We start from the raw sequence: 19,681 nt of genomic DNA, 5'->3' as shown, positions 1-19,681 counted from the left end.
ATATTAAGTCGCAGGCTCACTCCCGATCGCAATGTGAGGACGAAGCGATCAACTCGTTTAGAATGGGCACCAAGAGGTGTGATGAACGACAACAGAGATTTTCTTTCGTAATAGATCCAAGAGAGCGAAGTACATCCACCGGTCCCAACATATGTCTACCACACACCCCTTCAACAGGGTCCGCCGGGCAGAGCGATCGTCACCTCAATCCTCCTCCTCGAAAGGCCTCTCGATGTTGGCTTCCGCCTCTATATCGAGGCCCTCCGCCAGCCGCGCCAGGAGCGCGTCGATGTCGGTCGCCGCCGCTTCCCGTATCTCCGCCGCATAGTCGAAGCTGGCGTCGACGGCCGCGCTCGTGTCCCATCCGGGGGCGTCGCCGCTCCACCCGCCGCGCCGGTAGATGTAGTTGAGGAAACCGCGCCATACGGGGTCGATCGAGAGGACGCTGGAGTCCCCGACGACGACCAGGAGGGCCTTCGCGCGGGTGACTGCCACTGGACGCGAACGAGGTCAGTCCGGGTGCGGCGAGCACGGGAAGAGGGCGGCGTACCGTTGAACCGCCGAGGGTTGCCGACGAAGCCGAGGGTGAACTTGGCGTCGTAAGAGAGCAGATCCCTGCTGCTTCGAACGGTGGAAATGAAGATGACCGGGCGCTCCTGGGGGGGATGACGGACGAGGGTCAGAGCGCGCGCGGCTCATGAGTCTGGAGGTGAGCACAGCCAAGTGCGTACCTGTCCTTGGATCTGCTCCACGCTGCAGACAGTCACGCCGTCGATCTTCGACTTCTTGAGAAGCGTGCGGATCTTGCGTCCCTGCGCGTGATATGGGGTGATTACGGCGATATCTTGGGGCCTGTAATGTGTGAGTCACAGTCAAACCGTGTTTTCGCCCATGGGGAGGCATTCACGGCTCCGAATTGAAAAGTACTCACGAACGCGATGAGCGGAGCCACGCAGCAGCAGCTTAATACGCTCTACTGTTTCAGTCGCTTCAAGGATGTTGAAGTAAGACGGGGAGCTCGCTTCGCGCTCGTTCTCCCCCGAGACGTGCTGGAAGACAATCGGGAAGCGCGGGTTCGCCAGCTGAGGCGATCCGAGGAACGCGTCGGTCACTGCGCGATCGGCGCACGCTTCCAGGTCGTTGTCGTAGAACTGCTGGTTCGGATAGTGCAGGATTGCTTCGTGAGACCGGAAATTCTTGACCAACTTCACGAAGCTAAAGCGGACAAAGGGTGCGTTCGTCGGCTTTCCGACCCAGTGGACGACGTCAAGGATACTCACGCGCGGTTGGGGGCCTTGGCGCTCTTGTATAGCGGTCCTTCCATGATTCTCTCCAGATAGCTCGTTTCAAGCCCGAAGTGGCGAGCGATACTGGATCGAATCACCGGGCCAAGCTGCTTCGGATCGCCTGAGAGAATGACGCGGGTGTTCAAGCTCGAGACTATCTTGATAGCCTGCAGGACTTCGGGCTCGGACGCCTGCCCTGCTTCGTCGACAAAGATGTGCGAGAAATGACCGGTCTTCATGCCGATGTTGAAGGGGAACGACGCGTTGCCGCAAGTGGAGACGATCACCCTGTACGACTCGATTTTCTGCAGAGACGGCAGCGCGAAGTGGTTCCCTTGGAAGAGCGAGTATGGAACGAGAGCTTCGGGTAGAGTGATTCGCATGCGGTACACCGCGTTGCAGCGGAACATCTCGGCCGGGCTGAGCGCGACAGAGAGCCGCTGGGCGAGGAGGTCTGCGGCACTGTTGCTCGGCGCGCATGCTAAGATCTTCGCGTTGGGATCGCGATGGAGGACTTGGCGGATCGCCTCTACCACCGTGATCGTCTTCCCGGTTCCCGGGCTACGACACAAGGTTTAGTCTCAACCATGTGCTCTAATGGCGATGCTACTCACGGTCCAAAGATCACAAAAGGAGCCGCAGAGGGCTTGAGGTGCAGAATGGACTTCACTGCTTGGATCTGGGCTGCGTTGGAAGCCACAAGGGTGTTGAACGTTATGACATGACCGGCGAGCTGCTGAGCCGAGACCGTGTTTGGTACCCCTTGGTCTGCCATCTGAGGGAAAAGCAGTCGTTGACTGGACGGCGACGGCACAGACAGGGCTTGGTGTTGGCGTCGGATGGGAACCCGGTTGTACTCGAACCGGACGTTGTAGCGGGAGCCTCCATCGAAGGAGGAATGGAAAGACACGCAGATGTCTTCGTTGCGTACAGTGTGCACGAAACCTCTATGCGTTTGACCGCTGGGTCCGTTGCTCCTCTGCGCGAGGATTATATCGCCTAATGCCCCACATCAGCACCATAACGAGGACGCGGCTGTATATAACCCACCGACAACAACGCTTGGGCGTTTTTCAGCCAGTCCTGGAACACCCACGCTAAGCACCGCCTTAAGTTGGAATCATGGCTTTCAACGATGCTCCGCACTCACGTATAGAGTCGACCCTCTCTCCCAAACATCACGCTTCGCATGTCGTACATCCGCAAGTCCTCGCTAGAGAACAAGTCAGAACACGCCGGACGTGGAACAGAACGAACGCACATGGTGCGGGCTTCCTCGGCCCACAGCAGATGCGCGAAGTGAGCAGCGTGAGACTGCATCGACGGCGCATTGGCGAAGTACTTGGTCTTGAGTTGCTGCAGCGCTGCCTTTGTGGCGCCTTTAGAAACCAGGTCCAAGAGCGCTTTCGGGACCAGCGCTGGCGGAGCTTGCGGACCCAGGGCGCGGAGTCGAGGGCTGGCGGCCGCTCTCCTTCCACAGTCGCTTCTCCGCTCCGCCACGGCGCGCGCTTCTGCCGTACGTACTGGGTCGAAGCTTTGAGAAGGACATGGTCGTCCGCGTTGCCGATCGTGGCCGAGAGCTTCCGTTGCAGGTGGAGGAGACCGTGGTTGCAGTCGCGGTGGCTCTGAGGGTTATATTTACCACACCGGTGAATTTGCCGCGTTGGTTAGCTTTGAAGAAGACCGAGACCTCAAACGGCTTGAGGTTTGCCAGTATCCTTCCACGATCGCGTTGCGACGCCAAGAAGCTGTGTGTCTTGTTGAGGACATTCACGAGAGGCGCTGGGAAAGACAAGACGACGTACTGCGGCGACCGCTGCTTGCTCGTTGGGTTCAAGCAGGCCTCTATCTCTTGTATGGCAAGTCCCGGGACGCTCGGAGTGAGAACAAGGCGCAACTCCACGCCCGTCGATCCTTGTTGAAGATTCACGATGCCGAAATTCATACCTTCGGCGTGGGATACGCTGATAACTTCTCGGGAGGTTTGCCGGGCTTCAAATTCCGCTTTGTATAGGGCGATGATTTGCCTCTTGACGTGAAACTTGGATACTTGATGGGCTTGTACGCAGTCCGAGGGATGTGCTTGTCACAGATGCCGCAGTAGATAGTATCGGGCATAGTGGGACAGAAGGGAAGCACTTGCTGACCGGGGTGACGCTCTCTGCAGTGTGGAAGCCACATCGTTTGGTCCCGAACGACGACACGGCAAGTCGTGCACTGAAGTGGAACGCGAGCTTGGACCTCGTTCATCCGCATCTGATGCTTGGGCGATTTTGGTGGTCGCGATGACGGGCAGTGTCATACACATGATAGCGCACGGGATGCATAAAGAATAAATGCTGTGGGAGAGAGAGCACGAGGCGCCATCCGGGCAGTGACCGGTGAACACCTGCGCTGGGCAATGATTCTTGAGATTGAACGGCTTCATATGCAAGGAATGGAACAATCTAGAGACACGTGAGGGAGGGGTGGTGGAGGAACGAAGGTAAAATGCGCAACTTCCACTTCGCTCGCCCTCGACAGCGCATCCCAGGTGTGCTGCGGTAGTTGCTCTGGGGAAGAATAGAAGCTTCGCCTCGCGTACACTCCGAGTTTAAATGAGCGCCGAGAACACAAGGACGGTGAATGCATGGCGCCATCTGTCTGCTCACTTTATTATACAAGCACGGGGTTTGATAAGGATGTCGTCCAGACGCTGCTCGAGCTCAGATTTGAGGTCTAGAGCAGCATGTACCACAGTACTTGGAAAGGGCCACTCAGAAGGAGCGGCCCAAGCTCAGTCACTGCTTCCGTGAGTCACAGAGCGGGTGCCAGGAATGTCGAGTAATCATCCCATCCGAACGATTAGATATGGAGGAGATAGAGCGGGAGCTGGAGAACGCTTCGTCGACGTGCACCCACGCTCGCGAGACGTCCGTGCGGATTCCGGAACTCCGTCAAGCAGGTGTTGCAATGTCGGCCTTCAAAACCAGTCGATCTGTTATATCCGTACAGTATGATAGCAATGCGAGGGTATCAAAGGATGAGGGGAAGACGGCGAAAACAATGTGACGAGCAGACAGAGACATGACGCACAGTGAAGGCACCAAATAAACCTTCAAGCTCAACCCAAGATAACTTCGGCGTCAGGGTGCGAGAGCGCACCGAATCAGAAGCCCTCCGTGTACGCACTTTCAACCCGGCACGCCCTCTCGACCGCCTCCTCGCACACGCCCCGCGCGAGGAGCCCCGCCCCGACCGCGCGCGCGAGCACCTCGCGCACCCACTCCTGGCAGCTCCACTCCTGTCCCTGGTCCTGCTGCTGCTGCGCTTCGTCCTCGCCGGGTGCGCGCACGGGCGTGTCGCGCGCGACGCGCTCGAGGGCGCGGCGCGTCGCGATGCGCGTCATGCCGAGCGCGAAGCCCTTCGCGGCCGCGATCTCGGGGCCGGCGCTCTTCGTGATCGCGCCAAGTACGCGTACTGGGATCCGAGTACTCGGGCGCGAGCGGGTCGTACGCGGCCTCGAGCTGGATGTGCCGCCACGCCGCGGGGGGTGCGGACGCGGACGGGGTGAAGGCGGCGACGGGCCAGGCGAGGGACCAGCGCGCGTCGGCGGCGTGGTAGTGGGTGGCGGAGGAGGTGGCGGGGGCGGGGTAGACGACGAGGTAGAGAGGCTGCTCGACGTCGGAGTCGCGCGCGAGCCAGTCGTCCGGGGTCTGCGAGGCTCGGGGTGGCCGAGAGTGCGGGGATGGCTTGTGTCCGGAGAACTCGACCATAAAATGGGTATGGATGTGGTGGGTGATTCTGCATGGACGGGGGTCAGAACGTGCTACTGCGGTGGGGAAACGGGATTCAACGCGCGCACTCACCGATGGATGGGCGGGAGGTGTGCGGAGGTATGCGGGTGGGGAAGAGATGCGGGAGACGGGTTCGGGGAAGGTCAGGGCTGCTTTATAGCTCGCCGGGGTGCCGCTATCAGCGTGGTCAGACGTCACCCTGTCCGGGTCCGCCGCGAACAGTGACTAGAACATCTTTGTCACTCGTGTGGCCGACCGCACGCGGCTGTATGCCATCCCCTGAGCGTCTACGTGGCCACTAAGAGACTGTCGAAGGTTGAGTGAAGATGAAAGAAAGAGTCGCGCACAGGGCTTTGGACGCTTATCTGCGGATGGAGAAACGGGCGGGTCTCAGGAGGAGTGGACGGTGGTGCGCGGGATCAGGCAGAGGCTGGCCCAGGCTGGCACTCGGGAGTCGGCAGCGGCAACAGGCCTTCTCTCCGATCCCAACACAGGTCACATGCCACAGGCGCCTGTTGAGCCCAGAAGCAACTTGGAATGAGCCAGATCTCGAGACGAGACATAGAATATGTGCTAGCGAGGGACGGGAGTGCCCTGTTCAAGCGATGAGCCTCAGCATCCCCGCCAGCCTCGGCGGACGCCAGGTACCAACAGCGCATCCGCGATGCCCCGACTCGGGCTTTGTTCTACCCTGCACGCCCGTCAGCCCATATAGGGCCTCGCTCCGCCTGAGCCATGCGAGTGCGACCTGGCCAGGTTCACAGACGCCCGCCCGAGGCAGAACAAATCAGCGCGGACCACTCCGAAGCTGGCTGAGGTCGACGCCGCGATTCGGGAATCGTATAGGCGATCAACCACACGAGGGCGTGCGAATGTCGTACGCACCGGAGGGCGGCATAGCATCCACATCGTTGGAAAAGGTGAGGACTATCGCTTTCAGTGACGGCAGGTGTCTCGTCGTGGACACAACGGAGAAGACTTACGATGCGTGCTGATGGTGACTCCTCCTGTCGTCCTCGATGTACCTCAGGAGGGGTACTAGGCGTGCATGGTCTCGTGCTTCGCAGCGTCGCAGTCACTCGACGCACATTCATTCCATGGAGGTGCACGGTATTTCACGTATCAGAACCCCCTTCGCTCCGGAAGACCGCAGGGCGATGGAGGGAACGAATGGCGGGATAAGCTTGTGCAGCTTTGTCGAATCGGTAGAGACCGGGGACCTTGAGTCGTCGTTGAACGACAGCAGACGGCGCGACAGAAGCGATGCGTCTAACATTTGCCACATGTCCCAAGACAAGGGATATTCGGGGCTGTGTCGGACGAAGTCATAGCGCATGAAGTGCATATGTAGAACCTGCGCATTTTGAGACCAATCGTGTTCTGTGCGGCTGGTCGCCCGGAGCCATACGCCTTGACGCAAAAATGAGCCGAGGTGAACAGAAAGCCTCCGAAGCAGACCGTCGCGAAAGAAGGGATGAGAACATAGGGTGGAGGAAAGGAGAGTCGCGCGGCCGCCCCAGAGTGCTCGCCGCCCAGGGGCCGGCGCTGGTTGCGGGGGCGTAGTATTAGCGCCCAAGACATCTGAGTACTGCCGCAAATACTTATGCTGACGCATGATGAACTCGACATAATGTGCATATAGCTGGGTATGCTTCAGGCTTCTTCATGACACGCACGAACAGGCAAGGCCTGAGAACTGAGAACTGAGTATAGACCGGGGACGGGTATCAATCGCCGGTGCCGAGGTCGCCGTGGGGAGTCGCGTATTCCGAACTGTAGGTTGCTTCTTTCGCAAGGTACCACCACCGCCGACATGTCCGTAGCTGCCCACGCCCATTCTCCCGTTATATGCGCCCCACGTCGCTGCTTCGACCGGCCCCCGTGTCTGCTCTCCCCCCTACATCATGTCCTCAACGCTCCTCATCCACCACCTCAACGACTCGCGCTCCCAGCGGATTCTCTGGCTCGTGGTATGTCGGTCCCGCTTCTTCCTGGTTCCGCTCCACTCAGTCTTGTCGCCTTTTCGTTCAGGAGGAGCTTGGCGTCCCATATGAGGTCAAGAGATACGAACGCGGCGCGGATCGTCTCGCGCCCAAGGAGCTTAAGGAGGTCAACCCACTCGGCGGCGCGCCAGTGATCACCGACGGAGGGCGGAATCTGCCTGAGAGCGGGGCGATCGTGGGTGCGTGTCAAGACCCTCTTTTCCCTTCCCTTCTCCCAGGTCCCGCTTCTCGTGGAGGTCGCGAGGGAGCCAGGCCGTTCGACGCGTTACGTGGGGATTCGCTGATGGCCTGTATGCGTGCAGAGTACATCATCTCCAAGTACGGCGAAGGGCGCGCGCAGCCTCCCGAAGCCGGCATGCTCGATAACCTCTACTGTGAGCCCCCCTTCGCTTCGCGCGACGCGCCCGTCCCGCGCTCACACCCGCACCCCACAACGACCGTCCGGCAGTCACCCACTACTCCGAGGCGTCCCTGATGCCGATGCTCGTACAGCAGCTTATATTCAAGATGATCCCCGCCCAGGCGCCCTTCCTCATCCGCCCGCTCCTCAACGCGATCTTCAACAAGATCAGCGCGGGGTTCATCGAGCCGCGCCTCAAGCTGCACGCGGACATGGTGCGTCCTTCGCTCCCTCGCGCCTGCGAGCCCCGAACCCCTGGGGCCGCACACACCGGGAGCCGCCCCCGTCTGACGAACGCGCGTTTGTGCAGATCGAGAAGCACCTGGAGAAGTGCGGGGACTGGATCGCGGGCGGCAGCGAGCCGACGGCGGCGGACTACATGATGGTGTTCTGCTTGGAGGCGTGGGGGAACTCGTCGCCGTTCCTGCTCGGGCCGAAGACGAAGGCGTACGTGAACCGCGCGCATGCGAGGTGAGTTCGTAGCCCCGCTGGCGAAGGTGACCTTTCTAATGTTGGCGTCGCCGCTGGTTTTGCAGACCGGCGTACAAGCGGGTGAGTTTGAACTTTACTTTGTGAGTTGCTAGGGGTCCATGTTGACTGACGATTCGGCAGGCGCTCGAGAAGGGCGGAGAGTACAAGTACGCTGGGGATCTGTAGCTCAGCACTATGCGCCATCTGGGGACGAAAAACGTTACTCGCCTACGACTCTCTCTTCATATCACCAAAAACACACGGAAACGAACACAGCACGACAACGATGCAGCTACAGCCTGCAACAACGCGAACCACTCGTTCGACACAGGCTGTACTGCACGTATCGGACGCCTCGGAACTCCGCAAGACCGAGGAAACCAGTGATCAGTCGACATAAGCTCGCGCAGCTTTGTCGAGATGAAGGTCTGGAGTTTTGAGGCCGCGTTACGATACAGCGAGGCGGGGAGGAGTCATGCGTGTGTCCCTTGTCACTATATATTGGAATGAGTTCGGGGCTGACGACGAAGTGTGTTGGGGCGCGGTCGGCGTCTTCTCGAACGACTGAAGTACCGAAGGTGTACGCCTTGACGCAGAGATGAGCGCTTGAGCCGAGGCTTCTGAGGGGAATCGAAAATGTGCAGGGCGTGAATGTGTTCGGGCGGCCCGATTGCCGTCTGCCGGCGGTTGCCGCGACCGAACGGAATATTTGCAGTGGCGACATTGTAGCCTTTGTCCTACCTCCCCGACCCGCGAGAGATCTGAAGGCAGGACCGCGTCTGAAAGACATCAACCACCTCTCCGGTTATGTGATCACCCTTTGTCTCCACAAGGCGGAAACATCTATTCAGTACTATACGTGAGTGCGTACGAATATAGAATTCTACAACACATTCTCAAACCGCAGAACATAGCGCATCGAGCTCTACATATCGTCTCAGACGTATATACTACAAACACGCCACCCAAAACCGCCGCACGCCACGCTAATCTTCCTCGACGAACGGCTGCTCCAGGTTCGCCTCCGCCTCGACGTCCTCTCCGTCCGCGAGGCGCGCCAGCAGCGCGTCCATCTCGACGACCGCGGCCTCGCGCATCTCCACCGCGTAGTCCGCGTCCATGTCCACCGCGGCGGAGGTGTCCCACCCCGGCGCGTCCCCCGACCACCCGCCGTTCCGGTGGATGTAGTTCATGAAGGCCCGCCAGAGGGGGTCGATCGAGAGCACGGAAGAGTCGCCGATGACGATCAGGAGGCCCTTGGCGCGCGTCACGGCGACTGTGCGGAGGCGTGAGCGTGAGCGTGAACGGCGGCACGGGGACGGGGAGGTAGGAGGAGGGGGAAGCGGGGTGCGCACCGTTGAACCGCCGCGGGTTCGCGACGAACCCGAGGGTGAACTTGGCGTCGTAGGAGAGCAGGTCGCGGCTGCTGCGGACGGTGGAGAGGATGACGACGGGGCGTTCCTGGAGGTGCGTGTCGGCGCGTCAGCGAGCGTTTCTGCGCACGGGAGAGGGAGAGAGGGGAGCGCGTACTTGGCCCTGGATGAGCTCGACGCTGCATACGGTGACGCCGTTGATGCCCGACGTCTTGAGCAGGGTCCGGATCTTGCGCACCTGCGCGTGGTACGGGGAGATGACCGCGATGTCCTCCGGCTCTGCACGGGCAGGATCGGCTCTGGTGAGCACGAGGTCATAGGGAGTGCGCAAAGTCGATACTCACGGACGGGGCGCGCGCGGTCTGCGAGGAGGAGCTTGATCCGCTCGACGGTTTCCGTCGCCTCGAGGATGTTGAAGTACGAGGGCGAGGACGCCTCCCGCTCGTTCTCTCCCGGGATGTGCTGGAACACGACAGGGAACTTGGGGTTCACGAGCTGCGGCGAGCCGATGAACGCATTGATCGCAGCGGGGTCGCCGAAGACCTGCAGCTCGTTGTCGTAGAACTGTTCGTTGGGGTAGTGCAAAATCGCTTCGTGCGACCTGAAGTTCTTCACGAGCTTCACGAATCTACGTCGGAAATGGTGAGTGGTCGTCCGCATCAAGCGTAGGAGCTGCAGCACTCACGCGCGAGAGGGCGCCGTGGGACTGGTGTACACCACTTGCTCCATCAGCCTTTCCAGGTAGCTCTTCGCGAGTCCGAACTCGCGCGCGATGCTCGACCGAATGACCGGGCCGAGCTGCTTGGGGTCCCCGGAAAGGATAATCCGCGTTTCCGGGCTGGCGATCGTCTTGAAGCACTGCAGGATCTCCGGCTCGGAGGCCTGTCCCGCTTCGTCCACGAAGATGTGCGTGAAGTGCCCGTTCTGCATGCCCACGCCGTACGGGAAGGAGCCCGTGCCGCACGTCGAGACGATGACCTTGTAAGACACGAGCTTCTCGAGGCTCGGGAGGGCGAAGTGCCGTTCGCCGGGTGAAAGGTACGAGTACGGCATCAGACCGGCCTCCTGGACCCCGGCGGGGGCACGGAAGACGGCGTTCGCGCGGAACATGTCGTCGGGGCCCAGCGCGTCAGAGAGCCGCTGGGCGAGCAGGTCCGCGGCGGTGTTGCTCGGGGCGCAGGCGAGGATCTTGGCGTCGCGGTTCCGGTCGAGGATTTGCCGGATCGCTTCGATGACGGTGATCGTCTTTCCCGTCCCAGGACTATCGACCGTTGGTCAGTCTCGACTGGCAATTCTACACGCGCGTGTCACTCACGGCCCGAAGACAACGAATGGCGCTGTGAAGTCGGGCGCAATGTTGAGAATGGCCTTGATGGCTTGGAGCTGTTGCGCGTTCGTGGCGATCAAGGGATTGAATGTCGCAATGGGGCTCTGCAGCTGCTGCGCGGGGACCGTGTTTGGCACTGGCTGATGCTGCGCGAGTGGAAACAACAGTCTATGGGCAGACGTTGACGCGACCGAAATGGCTTGGTGCTGCCGGCGGATTGGGACTCTGTTGTATTCGAATCTGACGTTGTACCGACGCGCACGGTTGAATGAAGTATGGAAGGACACGCGGATGTCCTCCATTCGGACGTCGTGCACAAAGCCTTTGTACGTCTTGCCGTCGGAATCGCCGCTATTCTGAGCGTACAGAATGTCGCCTGGTAAAACATTAGGCATCAGCCTAAACAAACACAGCATCAAAGAGGATACCGTATGATCGTACCTACGACCACGCTGGGGCGCTTTTCGGCGAGCCCGGGGATGGCCAGGCTGCAAAAGGTCGTCAACACCACGGAACATCGTACGGGTTTCGACTTACGTGTACAGCCGGCCTTCTTGCCCGAACGATACGTTGGGCATGTCGTACATCCGCAAGTCCTCGCTACACCCGGAGTAAGTACAGGCTACCGGAAAAAAGCGACGAGGTGACATACATGATGCGCATCTCTTCAGCCCACAACAGATGCGCGAAGCGCGTCGGGTGTGTTGCGAGAGAAAGCGCTTGGGAAAAGTGCCGGTTTTGAATGGCTTGTCGCCCCTCGTCGGTGGCACCCCTGGATAAAAGCGCGCGGAAAGCCTGAGGAATGGCGGCTTGAGGAAGAGTCTTGGTCCATCGAGCCGACCCGGTGAGGGAGGGAGGCTTTTCGCCTTCGACGGTGGCTTCGCCATGCCGCCACGAAGTATGCTTCTTCCTGTCGTACTGCGATGTGGGCTGGAGAAGGGCGAGATCAGCGGCGTTACCGACAGTGGCGACCAGCGTTCTCCTCGCGCGCATGATTCCAGCATGGCCGCCCCTCGTAGCTATGAATCTGATGATCAAGACCGCCGTGAACTTCCCTCGGTGCCCATGCTTGAACTGGACGGGGAGCTGGACAGGCTGCGCTCGCTCAAGCGTTCTCCCAAGCACAGTCTTCGCCGAGACAGAGAAGCTAGCAATGGAAATGGTCTCGTTGGAGAGATGGGGGTATGGAAATGAAAGCGACGTACTGCGGGGACGGTGTCTCGCTCGCGACGTTGACGCGAACCGCCAGCTCGAGAACCTCCAATCCGGCGATCGAAGGCGTGATAGTGATGGCCAACGTCCGACCGCGCGACGCGTCTCCGACGGTGACCGTCCCAAAGTCGAGGCCAGCAGCATGTGATACGCCTAAGGCGCCGCGAAGCACACTCTCCTGCTCGTACTCCTTTTTGTAAAGCGCGATGACTTGAGATTTGATGTGAATGGTCGAGGAGGTATGGGTTTGCCAGTTGTCGCGCTCGACGAGCTGGTTACACAGAACACAGAACAGCGTGTTGGGGGAATTCGCGAGTTGGGGGACCGTCCGTGCGTGAGTTTGGCCTTGCTCGATGTAGTGCTTGACCCACCACCGCTGGTCTTGGAGTACGACTTGGCACGTGGGGCATTGTAGTTCAACGCGGACGTGTCTCTTGTTCACTCTTGCCGTGTGCTTGGGCGATCGCTCGTGCGCCAGACTGTTGCTTTCGCCGGTGGAGAGAGTGGCGCATGGGACACATACTGAGTGGAAGTCATGGTCCAAGGAGCACGTCGCTTCTTCCGGGCACTGGCCGGTGAAGATTTTGGCCGGGCAGTAGAGGTCGATGCGAAAAGGCGACATGGTGGGGAAAGCGGAGGGAGACTGTGGGACGCCGTCGCCGTCGCTGGGCTCACCAGTGGGGCCTTCGCCTGCCACGCACCTCAGCGTCTGCGGGATTGTGCTGCGGCAGTCTGCCTGCCAGGACGGCGCGAGAAGAATAGAAGTCGGGCTGCGCACATGCAGCTGCTGGCATCATGCAGCGCGAGTGCTTGATGACACCATGGCTGAAGACGACATTCATGGACTCGAGAAAGAGCTAGTCGCACCGTGAATGGGGACAAGCACGGGAAGGGAGGATACATAGCAAGGATGTCAACGCCAGTCTCCAGCGGACCATGAGACGAAAACTCACTCTTCCATCCAAAGCTTGGGTGATCGAAGTTACATAACGCGACGGAGCACGTTCAAGAAGATACGTGCGGAGGCAGGCGGAGGCCGCAGGAACCCAACGTGCGCTTACGTCATCGCCACTCACTCGAACACCGACGAGGTCCGTGATGGTAGACTGGAGTCGCTTCGAATGCTGGGTCCTATACAAGATGGCATACACTACATACGACAACACCGGCGACCATGTCCGTAGCTCCAACCTCGGCAGCAGCGCTCACTCGGCCTCTACGAACGGCACATCGACGTTCGCCGCGCCCTCGACGTCCTCGCCCGCCGCGAGCCGCGCGACGAGCGCGTCCATGTCCGCCGCCGCCGCCTCGCGCACGAGCGCCGCGTAGTCCACGTTGGTCTGCACCGGCACGGTCGTGTCCCAGCCCGGAGCGTCCCCGGCCCAGCCGCCGCGCTGGTGCACATAGTTCAGGAACCCACGCCAGAGTGGGTCGATGCTCAGCACGGCGGCGTCTCCCACGACGATGAGCAGGCCGATCGCGCGCGTCACCGCGACTGGGTGCGCGAGGGTTAATGGGTTCCGCGTGGGAGAGAGCGAAGAGACGTACCGTTGAAACGGCGCGGGCTCGCGACGAAGCCGAGCGTGAAGCGCGCGTCGTACGACAGCAGATCTCTGCTGCTGCGTACAGTCGAGACGATGACGACCGGACGTTCCTACGTGTAAAACTGGCGTCAGATTCAGCGCGAGAAGAGAAAGCTTTGATGCGCACCTGCCCTTGGATTTGCTCGACACTGCAAACCGTGACACCCTTGATGGTGGACTGCCGGAGCAACAGACGGATCTTGCGCGCTTGCGCGTAGTATGGAGTAATCACGGCGATGTCCTCTGGACCTATAAGCACAAGCGTTAGAGATGTGGCTTGACGACAACCGGGATGGTACTCACGAACGGGATGGGCGGTGTCTGCGAGAAGCTGCTCGATACGCTCCACTACTTCAGTGGCCTCAAGGATGTTGAAATACGACGGTGAAGTAGCCTCCTGTTCATTCTCTCCCGCGACGTTCTGGAAGACAACAGGGAAGTTCGGCGAGACCAGTTGAGGGGATCCAATGAAGGCGTTGGTGTGACCAGGGTCTGCGCAAGCTTCCAGCTCGCCTTCGTAAAATTGCTCGTTCGGGTACTGAAGAATGGACGGGTGCGAACGGAAGTTCTTGACAAGCTTCACGTATCTGATGGTGCAGAGAGTCGTTAGCCGAAATGCACGGGCAAGAAATTGTCACAGCGCGCAGACGAACGTACAGCAGATTCCGAGCGACCGGCGGCGCGTACACTGGCCGTTCTATGAGTCGCTCCAAGTAGCTCTTCCCTAGACCTAGCTCGCGAGCAATACTCGACCTAATGACGGGGCCAAGCTGCTTGGGGTCCCCAGACAATATGACCCGAGTATCGTCGTCGGCCATGGTCTTGATCGCGGCAAGGATTTCGGGCTCGGTTGCCTGGCCGGCCTCGTCCACGAAGATGTAGGCAAAGTGGCCTTTGCGCATTCCAATGTTGTACGCAAAAGGCGCATTTCCGCAGGTGGAAACGATGATCTTGTACGTGTTCAGTGTTTCGAGAGGTGGAATGGTGAAGAGATTATTGCGAAGATACGTATAGGGAAGAACGTCGGCAGGGATAGTGGAATGTGGGCGGTGTACGGCATTGCACCGAAACATCTCGCTCGTGGAGAGCACGGTAGCGAGCCTCTGAGCGAGCAGATCTGCGGCGCTGTTACTTGGCGCGCAGGCCAGGATCTTGCGTTCGGGGTGCCGACGGAGCACTTGCAGGATGGCTTCGACCATCACGCTCGTCTTCCCTGTCCCGGGTCTGTTTCGATGACGCCATTAGCTGAGCTCCTCCCAACCGTCCGGGAGACTTACGGGCCGTCGATGCAGAAGGGTGGAAGCCGCGGGCCCCATCCTAGCACCGTCACTACTGCCAGAAGTTGAGGACCGTTCGTAGCGATTCTGGTGTCGAATAGTTGTAAAGCATGCTGGGTAACGTCAACAGCCACGGCTATTCTGTGATCACCGGGGTCCGGAAACAGTAGACGCCCCGCGCAAGTCGAGAGCGCGAGCAGTGCTTGGTGCTTCCGTTTCTCGGGCGTGCGGTTGTATTGGAACCGGACATTGTGAGGCTCGCCGCCAGCGAACTTGCAGTGGAAGCTGACCCGAATGTCATGTCGACGGACTTCATGCACATAGCCTTGATGAGTGCGTCCCGTGGCGCTCTGCGCAAGGATCGTGTCGCCTTGCGGAGGTCAGAGTCAGAAACCAACTGTTGCGCGCGTGGAGATAGAGGCTCACCGACGACAACACTCGGTCGCTTTTCGGCCAATCCGGGCACGGTCAGTCTGACGGTATCGATCAATATCGCGCATTCGGGTGTTCAAGCTCTAGTATGAACGGACGTGTGCAATTTTCCTTCCTTGGTGAACCGTGCATCGGGGATATCGTACATGTGTAGGTCCTCCCTGTGATCCAGAAATGTGAACGTGGTACGGGCAAAGCGAGATCCGCGCTCACACTAGACGAATCTCTTCGATCCAGAGAAGTGCCCGGAAATGCGAGCAGTGGGAGTTCGTGTTGAACTTACCTTGCATAAAAAGAGTCTTCACCTGGTGCAAGATCTCCTTGTGGTCCGTGCTTGTGAGGATAGCGGCCAGTCGTGATGGTATTTGTGACGGAGGAAGTTTGCGTATGTAGGTGATAACATTGAGCGCCGGGGGACGCTCGCCTTCCAACACAGGACCTCCGCCCCGCCAAGCGACGCGTCGGTTCCTCACGAACGGCGCTGTGGGCTTGAGTAGTGTATGGGCGGTGGCTTTGCCGATGATAGCGCGCAGTTGGCGCATGACAGTAAACGTTCGTCCACTCGCTACGTGTTGGAACACGACCTCGAGGCGGCCGTCGTGCTTGCCACGCTGAGCGGCTTGCACAGAAACATCGATGGTGGTTTGCGCTTCGACGTCGAGTGGAACGCCCACTTGCGTCGCAACGGCCGTGAAACTGAACCGAATTGACCCCGTCGGAACCCGGAAGCGCGGAAGAGCAGAGCAGAGAAACGCACCTCGACGGCCGGTTTGTCGCGCCTTTAAACGTCTCGACCCGAGATATGACCAGCCCTCTTGCGCTCACCGACACGCGCAGCTGCACGACAGGGGGCTGCTGTCCAGCGGCGAAGTCGACAACGCCGAAATCTATGCCCTCCTCTCCATGCGATACGAAGACGCCCTGGCGATCCCTCTCCGCTTGTTCGAATTGGGCTTGATAAACCGTGTTCTGCGTGATGCGCTTGTGCGCGGCGCTCCGGAGGTGCGGGGTCCAGTCGGACTGAAGGATAGCGCGCTTGCATGCTAGACAGACGTTTGCATTGGCGAGGGACGCGTCGAGTGGATAGACCTCTGGAGACCTCCCTGCTGCCTGTGCTCGCGCTCGGTGGTCGGGGCTGGTGACGTGCTCTACCCATGTGGCGTTGCCGGTGAGGCGGGTGTTGCAGACGGGACAACGTACCGCAACGACCTGCCCAGCCTGGGACCTCGCTCCGTGCCGCTTGCCTGCAAGGTGCTGTGCGAAGATGTCGTGGACGCAAGTTATGTTGCAGAAGTCACAGAACTTGACGTTGTGCTGCAGTGGGCAGTTTTGTCTGGTGCATCCGCCGGCGAAGAGGTGCTGCGGGCAGATATGTGCGATCGCGGCCATGGTAGACGTGGACCGGTGAAGGAGGGGATGTGCTTCTCTGCCCACGGGCGGGATTGTGCCCACGGAGAAGCGAGCGAGCTTGCGTCCATGGCCGGAGGACGCGTTGTGCTGCGGTAACTCGCCATCCGACCCTCGGCGCCGTGAGAGTCGCTCGTGGCCGCAGCGACCTGACCTGCAACAACAATTGGGCCCGAGTCAGCATTCGGTATGCGAATGATGGGAAGAGCAACATCCCACCAAAGAGCCGGGATGCCCTCAACGGAGTGCTATCGGGGACGTCGGACGTACGTAGCGGGAACCGCTCCGAACTGATGCCAGCGCGCGCGTGAACGCGGAGATTGAATTGAGTTTCCATGTCTTTCCGAATGACATGACACTCCGCTCGAATATTAATTGTCAAGGCCCGCCGCAAACTCCGCCCAGCCTTTGCCTTCGTCCCACCAACTCCACGGGCCACCACCACCGCTTCGATCGTCTCACGTATCCTTCCATCCCGGCGCTTCTACGACGTAGGGCTCAGATCACAGTCTCATGAGTCGAGATCGCTCACTCACCTGGAGCCTGAGCGGCCACAAAGTCGTCGGCTGTAGCCGCGCGGAACAACAGCATACAGCTCTCGCCGAATGCTCAGAATCTTGCCCCCATGTGGAGTGAACAACTCGATTGTGAACATTCCGGTGTATTCGATGCGCTTGGAGTTAGGCTCGGTTCGGAATTGGACGACCACTTCGGTGGGTTCCCCGCGCACAAGGACCCTCGGCAGCCCTTGGTCGACGGTCATGAAACTGCGCCGAGAGTCAGCTGCGCAACGACGGCATGATGATAGTAGCGACTCACGGACAAGAAACCTTCCCACTCAACTCGGTGAACGCACCTTCTGCATGAGCAGCCCATCGAACTTCGGAGTCAGGCTCGTGACCACCCGCAGCACGCCGCTAGTCGCGTCCTCAGGAACAACGCTTCCGAACTTGACGCCCTCCCTGTGCGAGACGATGACGGCCTGTCGAGGGCGTTCTTTCCTTCCATTCGGCCTTGAAGGCGGCGATCGCCTCGAGGTCCTTGTGGAACTTCGTCTTCGAGTGGCCCTGCTTAGGCTCGGAAGAGGGAGGGATGAACTTCTTGCAGACGAGGCAGAAGAACTCGTCGTGGGCTGCAGGGTTGCAAGGACGTTCATGGCCGTGGGGACGTTCGGCGAGATGCGCGTCCCATTCCTTCGCGCTCGGGACGCTGACTTGACACTGCGTACAGTAGAGCTCGACGACGAGCTTGACCTGCCGAAGCCTGTCCTGATGGTCTTGGCATCTGACGTGAGATTTCTTCGCCTGCGGGTTGGTGCAGAGTACTCCACAGAATTCGCAGAGGAAATAGATGCAATGGGACAGTTTGCAAGACCCGCGCGGTAGGGGGCAGCGGCGGTTGAACACTTGGGAGGGGCAATACTTCTGTAGTTTGAGAGTCATGGCTGCGGGAGGGAAAGGGTGCGGACCAGTTGAGATAGGCGTGGAAAGCTATATATCATCCCAGCGCTGGTGCTACGGTAAATGCCTCGTACTAGGCCGTCAGGATCTCAGAAGTCACCTTGGTTGTTTTGGGTGGGCTGGACGATCAAGCGCTCACGGAAAAGACCACCGTTGTCTGAGAGAAGGTGTGCATTCACCACTTAACGAAGCAGCATGGAACCTCATTTTGACGCATGCAACTCCAGGTCCTGACTGAGTAATGATGCACGTATCGCTTCCGACGTCCTCTTACATTCCGATATAGCACTTGGTATACAAAGTCCACTCGCACACACGCATCTCACCAGTCCGCAGCGTCGCCCCCGTCATTCTCGTGCCACTCCATGGCACGATCAACATTCGCCTCCGCCTCTTCGTCCACCATCTCTTCCTCCTCGTCCTCCGGCCCGAGCAGCGCGACCGCCGCGCTCATCTCCGCCGCGACCGCCTCCCTGAGCTCGTCCGCGTAGTCGGCCTCGTCCTGCACGGGCGCGTTCACGTCCCACGTCGGCGCGTCCCCGCGCCAGCCGCCGCCCGCGTGGATGTAGTTCATGAAGGACCGCCACAGCGGGTCGATGGAGAGGATGGGCGCGTCGCCCACGACGATGAGCAGCGCCTTCGCGCGCGTGACGGCCACTGCGGGGGCGGAGGTGCGTGAGCTCGCAGCGCGTGTACGGAGATGGTACGAGAGGGTGCAGGATAGGAGAGGAGAGGACGCACCGTTGAAGCGCCGCGGGTTCGCGAGGAACCCAAGCGAAAATTTGGCGTCGTACGTCAGCAAGTCTGTGCTGCTGCGCACCGTCGAAAGCAGAATGACCCGACGCTCCTGCAACGCATGAAGGAGTGCGACTTGTGAGTGTCTCAGACCGGCAACAGCACCTGTGGCCACGCACCTGGCCCTGGAACTCCTCAACGGAGCCGACCTTGACGTCCGCGAGGTTCGCCTTCTGGAGGAGCCGCCGGATTTTGCGCACTTGCGCATGGTACGGGGCGATGACCCCGATCTCCAGTGCCGCTGCACGCGTGATCAGCTGGCTGGACAGACGCGCGAAGCCTTCTGAACCCTGGATGACTCACTGACGGGGAAGCGTCGATCTGCGATCAGCTTGGTGATGTACGACTTGACCTGCAGCGCCTCGTCGACGTTGAAAAACGAGGGCGAAGATGCTTCGCGCTCGTTCGTGCCCGATATCGCGTGGAAACAACGGGGAACTGCGGCGCCGCGAGCTGCGGCGACCGCAGGAGTGAGTTGATCACCTCCGGCGCGCCGCACACCTGGAGCTCGCCGTCGTAGAACCGTTCGTTCGGGAACTGCAGGATCGCATTGTGCGAGCGGTAGTTCTGCGTGAGCTTGATGTACCTGCAGAGAGCGCACGTGGTGAGATGAGAATAACAATCAAATGAGCGCAATCGCACTCACGCAGTACCGCGCCCACCATCGTCGCTGTACAGAGGACGAGCGAGAAGCCGCTCGAGGAAACTCTTGTCTAGGCCGAATTCGCGCGCCATACTTGAACGGATTACGGGCCTAGCTGCTTGGGTCCCCGGACAGGATGACACTAGTTGTTGGATGAGCGAGAGGCTTGATGGCAGTCATGACCTCAGGCTCCGCGGCCTGCCCTGCTTCGTCAATGAAGACATGAGTGAAGTGTC

At 59.9% G+C, this 19,681-nt stretch overlaps 5 protein-coding genes across 5 annotated transcripts; 1 reads left to right on the top strand and 4 right to left on the bottom strand.

The window, feature by feature from the left end:
• Positions 1–204: 204 nt before the first annotated feature.
• Positions 205–3,594, bottom strand: BXZ73DRAFT_90324 (P-loop containing nucleoside triphosphate hydrolase protein; the record flags this gene model as incomplete). The annotated part of the gene is made up of 13 exons (XM_048025595.1): positions 205–494; positions 551–656; positions 732–844; positions 932–1,215; positions 1,281–1,847; positions 1,901–2,285; positions 2,337–2,383; positions 2,437–2,499; positions 2,548–2,654; positions 2,723–2,866; positions 2,929–3,135; positions 3,160–3,368; positions 3,528–3,594. The coding sequence occupies 13 exons, from the start codon at positions 3,592–3,594 to the stop codon at positions 205–207; spliced, it is 2,589 nt and encodes an 862-aa protein (XP_047877493.1).
• An 840-nt stretch (positions 3,595–4,434) lies between these two features.
• On the bottom strand, positions 4,435–5,041 carry BXZ73DRAFT_101886 (uncharacterized protein; the record flags this gene model as incomplete). Its single annotated transcript, XM_048015046.1, has 2 exons — positions 4,435–4,717; positions 4,761–5,041. 2 exons carry the CDS (start codon positions 5,039–5,041, stop codon positions 4,435–4,437), a joined length of 564 nt encoding a protein of 187 aa, XP_047877492.1.
• A 1,925-nt stretch (positions 5,042–6,966) lies between these two features.
• BXZ73DRAFT_47550 (thioredoxin-like protein) lies at positions 6,967–8,122 on the top strand (the record flags this gene model as incomplete). Its single annotated transcript, XM_048019894.1, has 7 exons — positions 6,967–7,032; positions 7,094–7,244; positions 7,368–7,439; positions 7,514–7,680; positions 7,776–7,936; positions 8,002–8,017; positions 8,078–8,122. The coding sequence occupies 7 exons, from the start codon at positions 6,967–6,969 to the stop codon at positions 8,120–8,122; spliced, it is 678 nt and encodes a 225-aa protein (XP_047877491.1).
• A 5,430-nt stretch (positions 8,123–13,552) lies between these two features.
• On the bottom strand, positions 13,553–16,529 carry BXZ73DRAFT_47705 (P-loop containing nucleoside triphosphate hydrolase protein; the record flags this gene model as incomplete). The annotated part of the gene is made up of 8 exons (XM_048019921.1): positions 13,553–13,680; positions 13,735–14,018; positions 14,089–14,655; positions 14,709–15,078; positions 15,135–15,181; positions 15,239–15,301; positions 15,354–15,836; positions 15,898–16,529. Coding segments are annotated over 8 exons (2,574 nt in total), but the record flags the coding sequence as incomplete, so codon positions are not given.
• Positions 16,530–17,476: 947 nt separating this feature from the next.
• Positions 17,477–19,537, bottom strand: BXZ73DRAFT_101883 (P-loop containing nucleoside triphosphate hydrolase protein; the record flags this gene model as incomplete). The annotated part of the gene is made up of 7 exons (XM_048015045.1): positions 17,477–17,810; positions 18,334–18,664; positions 18,749–18,854; positions 18,922–19,043; positions 19,106–19,163; positions 19,232–19,388; positions 19,449–19,537. The coding sequence occupies 7 exons, from the start codon at positions 19,535–19,537 to the stop codon at positions 17,477–17,479; spliced, it is 1,197 nt and encodes a 398-aa protein (XP_047877489.1).
• Between the last annotated feature and the right edge of the window lie 144 nt (positions 19,538–19,681).

This window comes from Epithele typhae (genome assembly GCF_022376455.1).
Source record: "Epithele typhae strain CBS 203.58 chromosome Unknown BXZ73scaffold_27, whole genome shotgun sequence".
Lineage (NCBI taxonomy): Eukaryota > Fungi > Basidiomycota > Agaricomycetes > Polyporales > Epitheliaceae > Epithele > Epithele typhae.
Note: the sequence above shows the minus strand (reverse complement) of the source record. Positions and strands in the feature narration are given on the sequence as shown.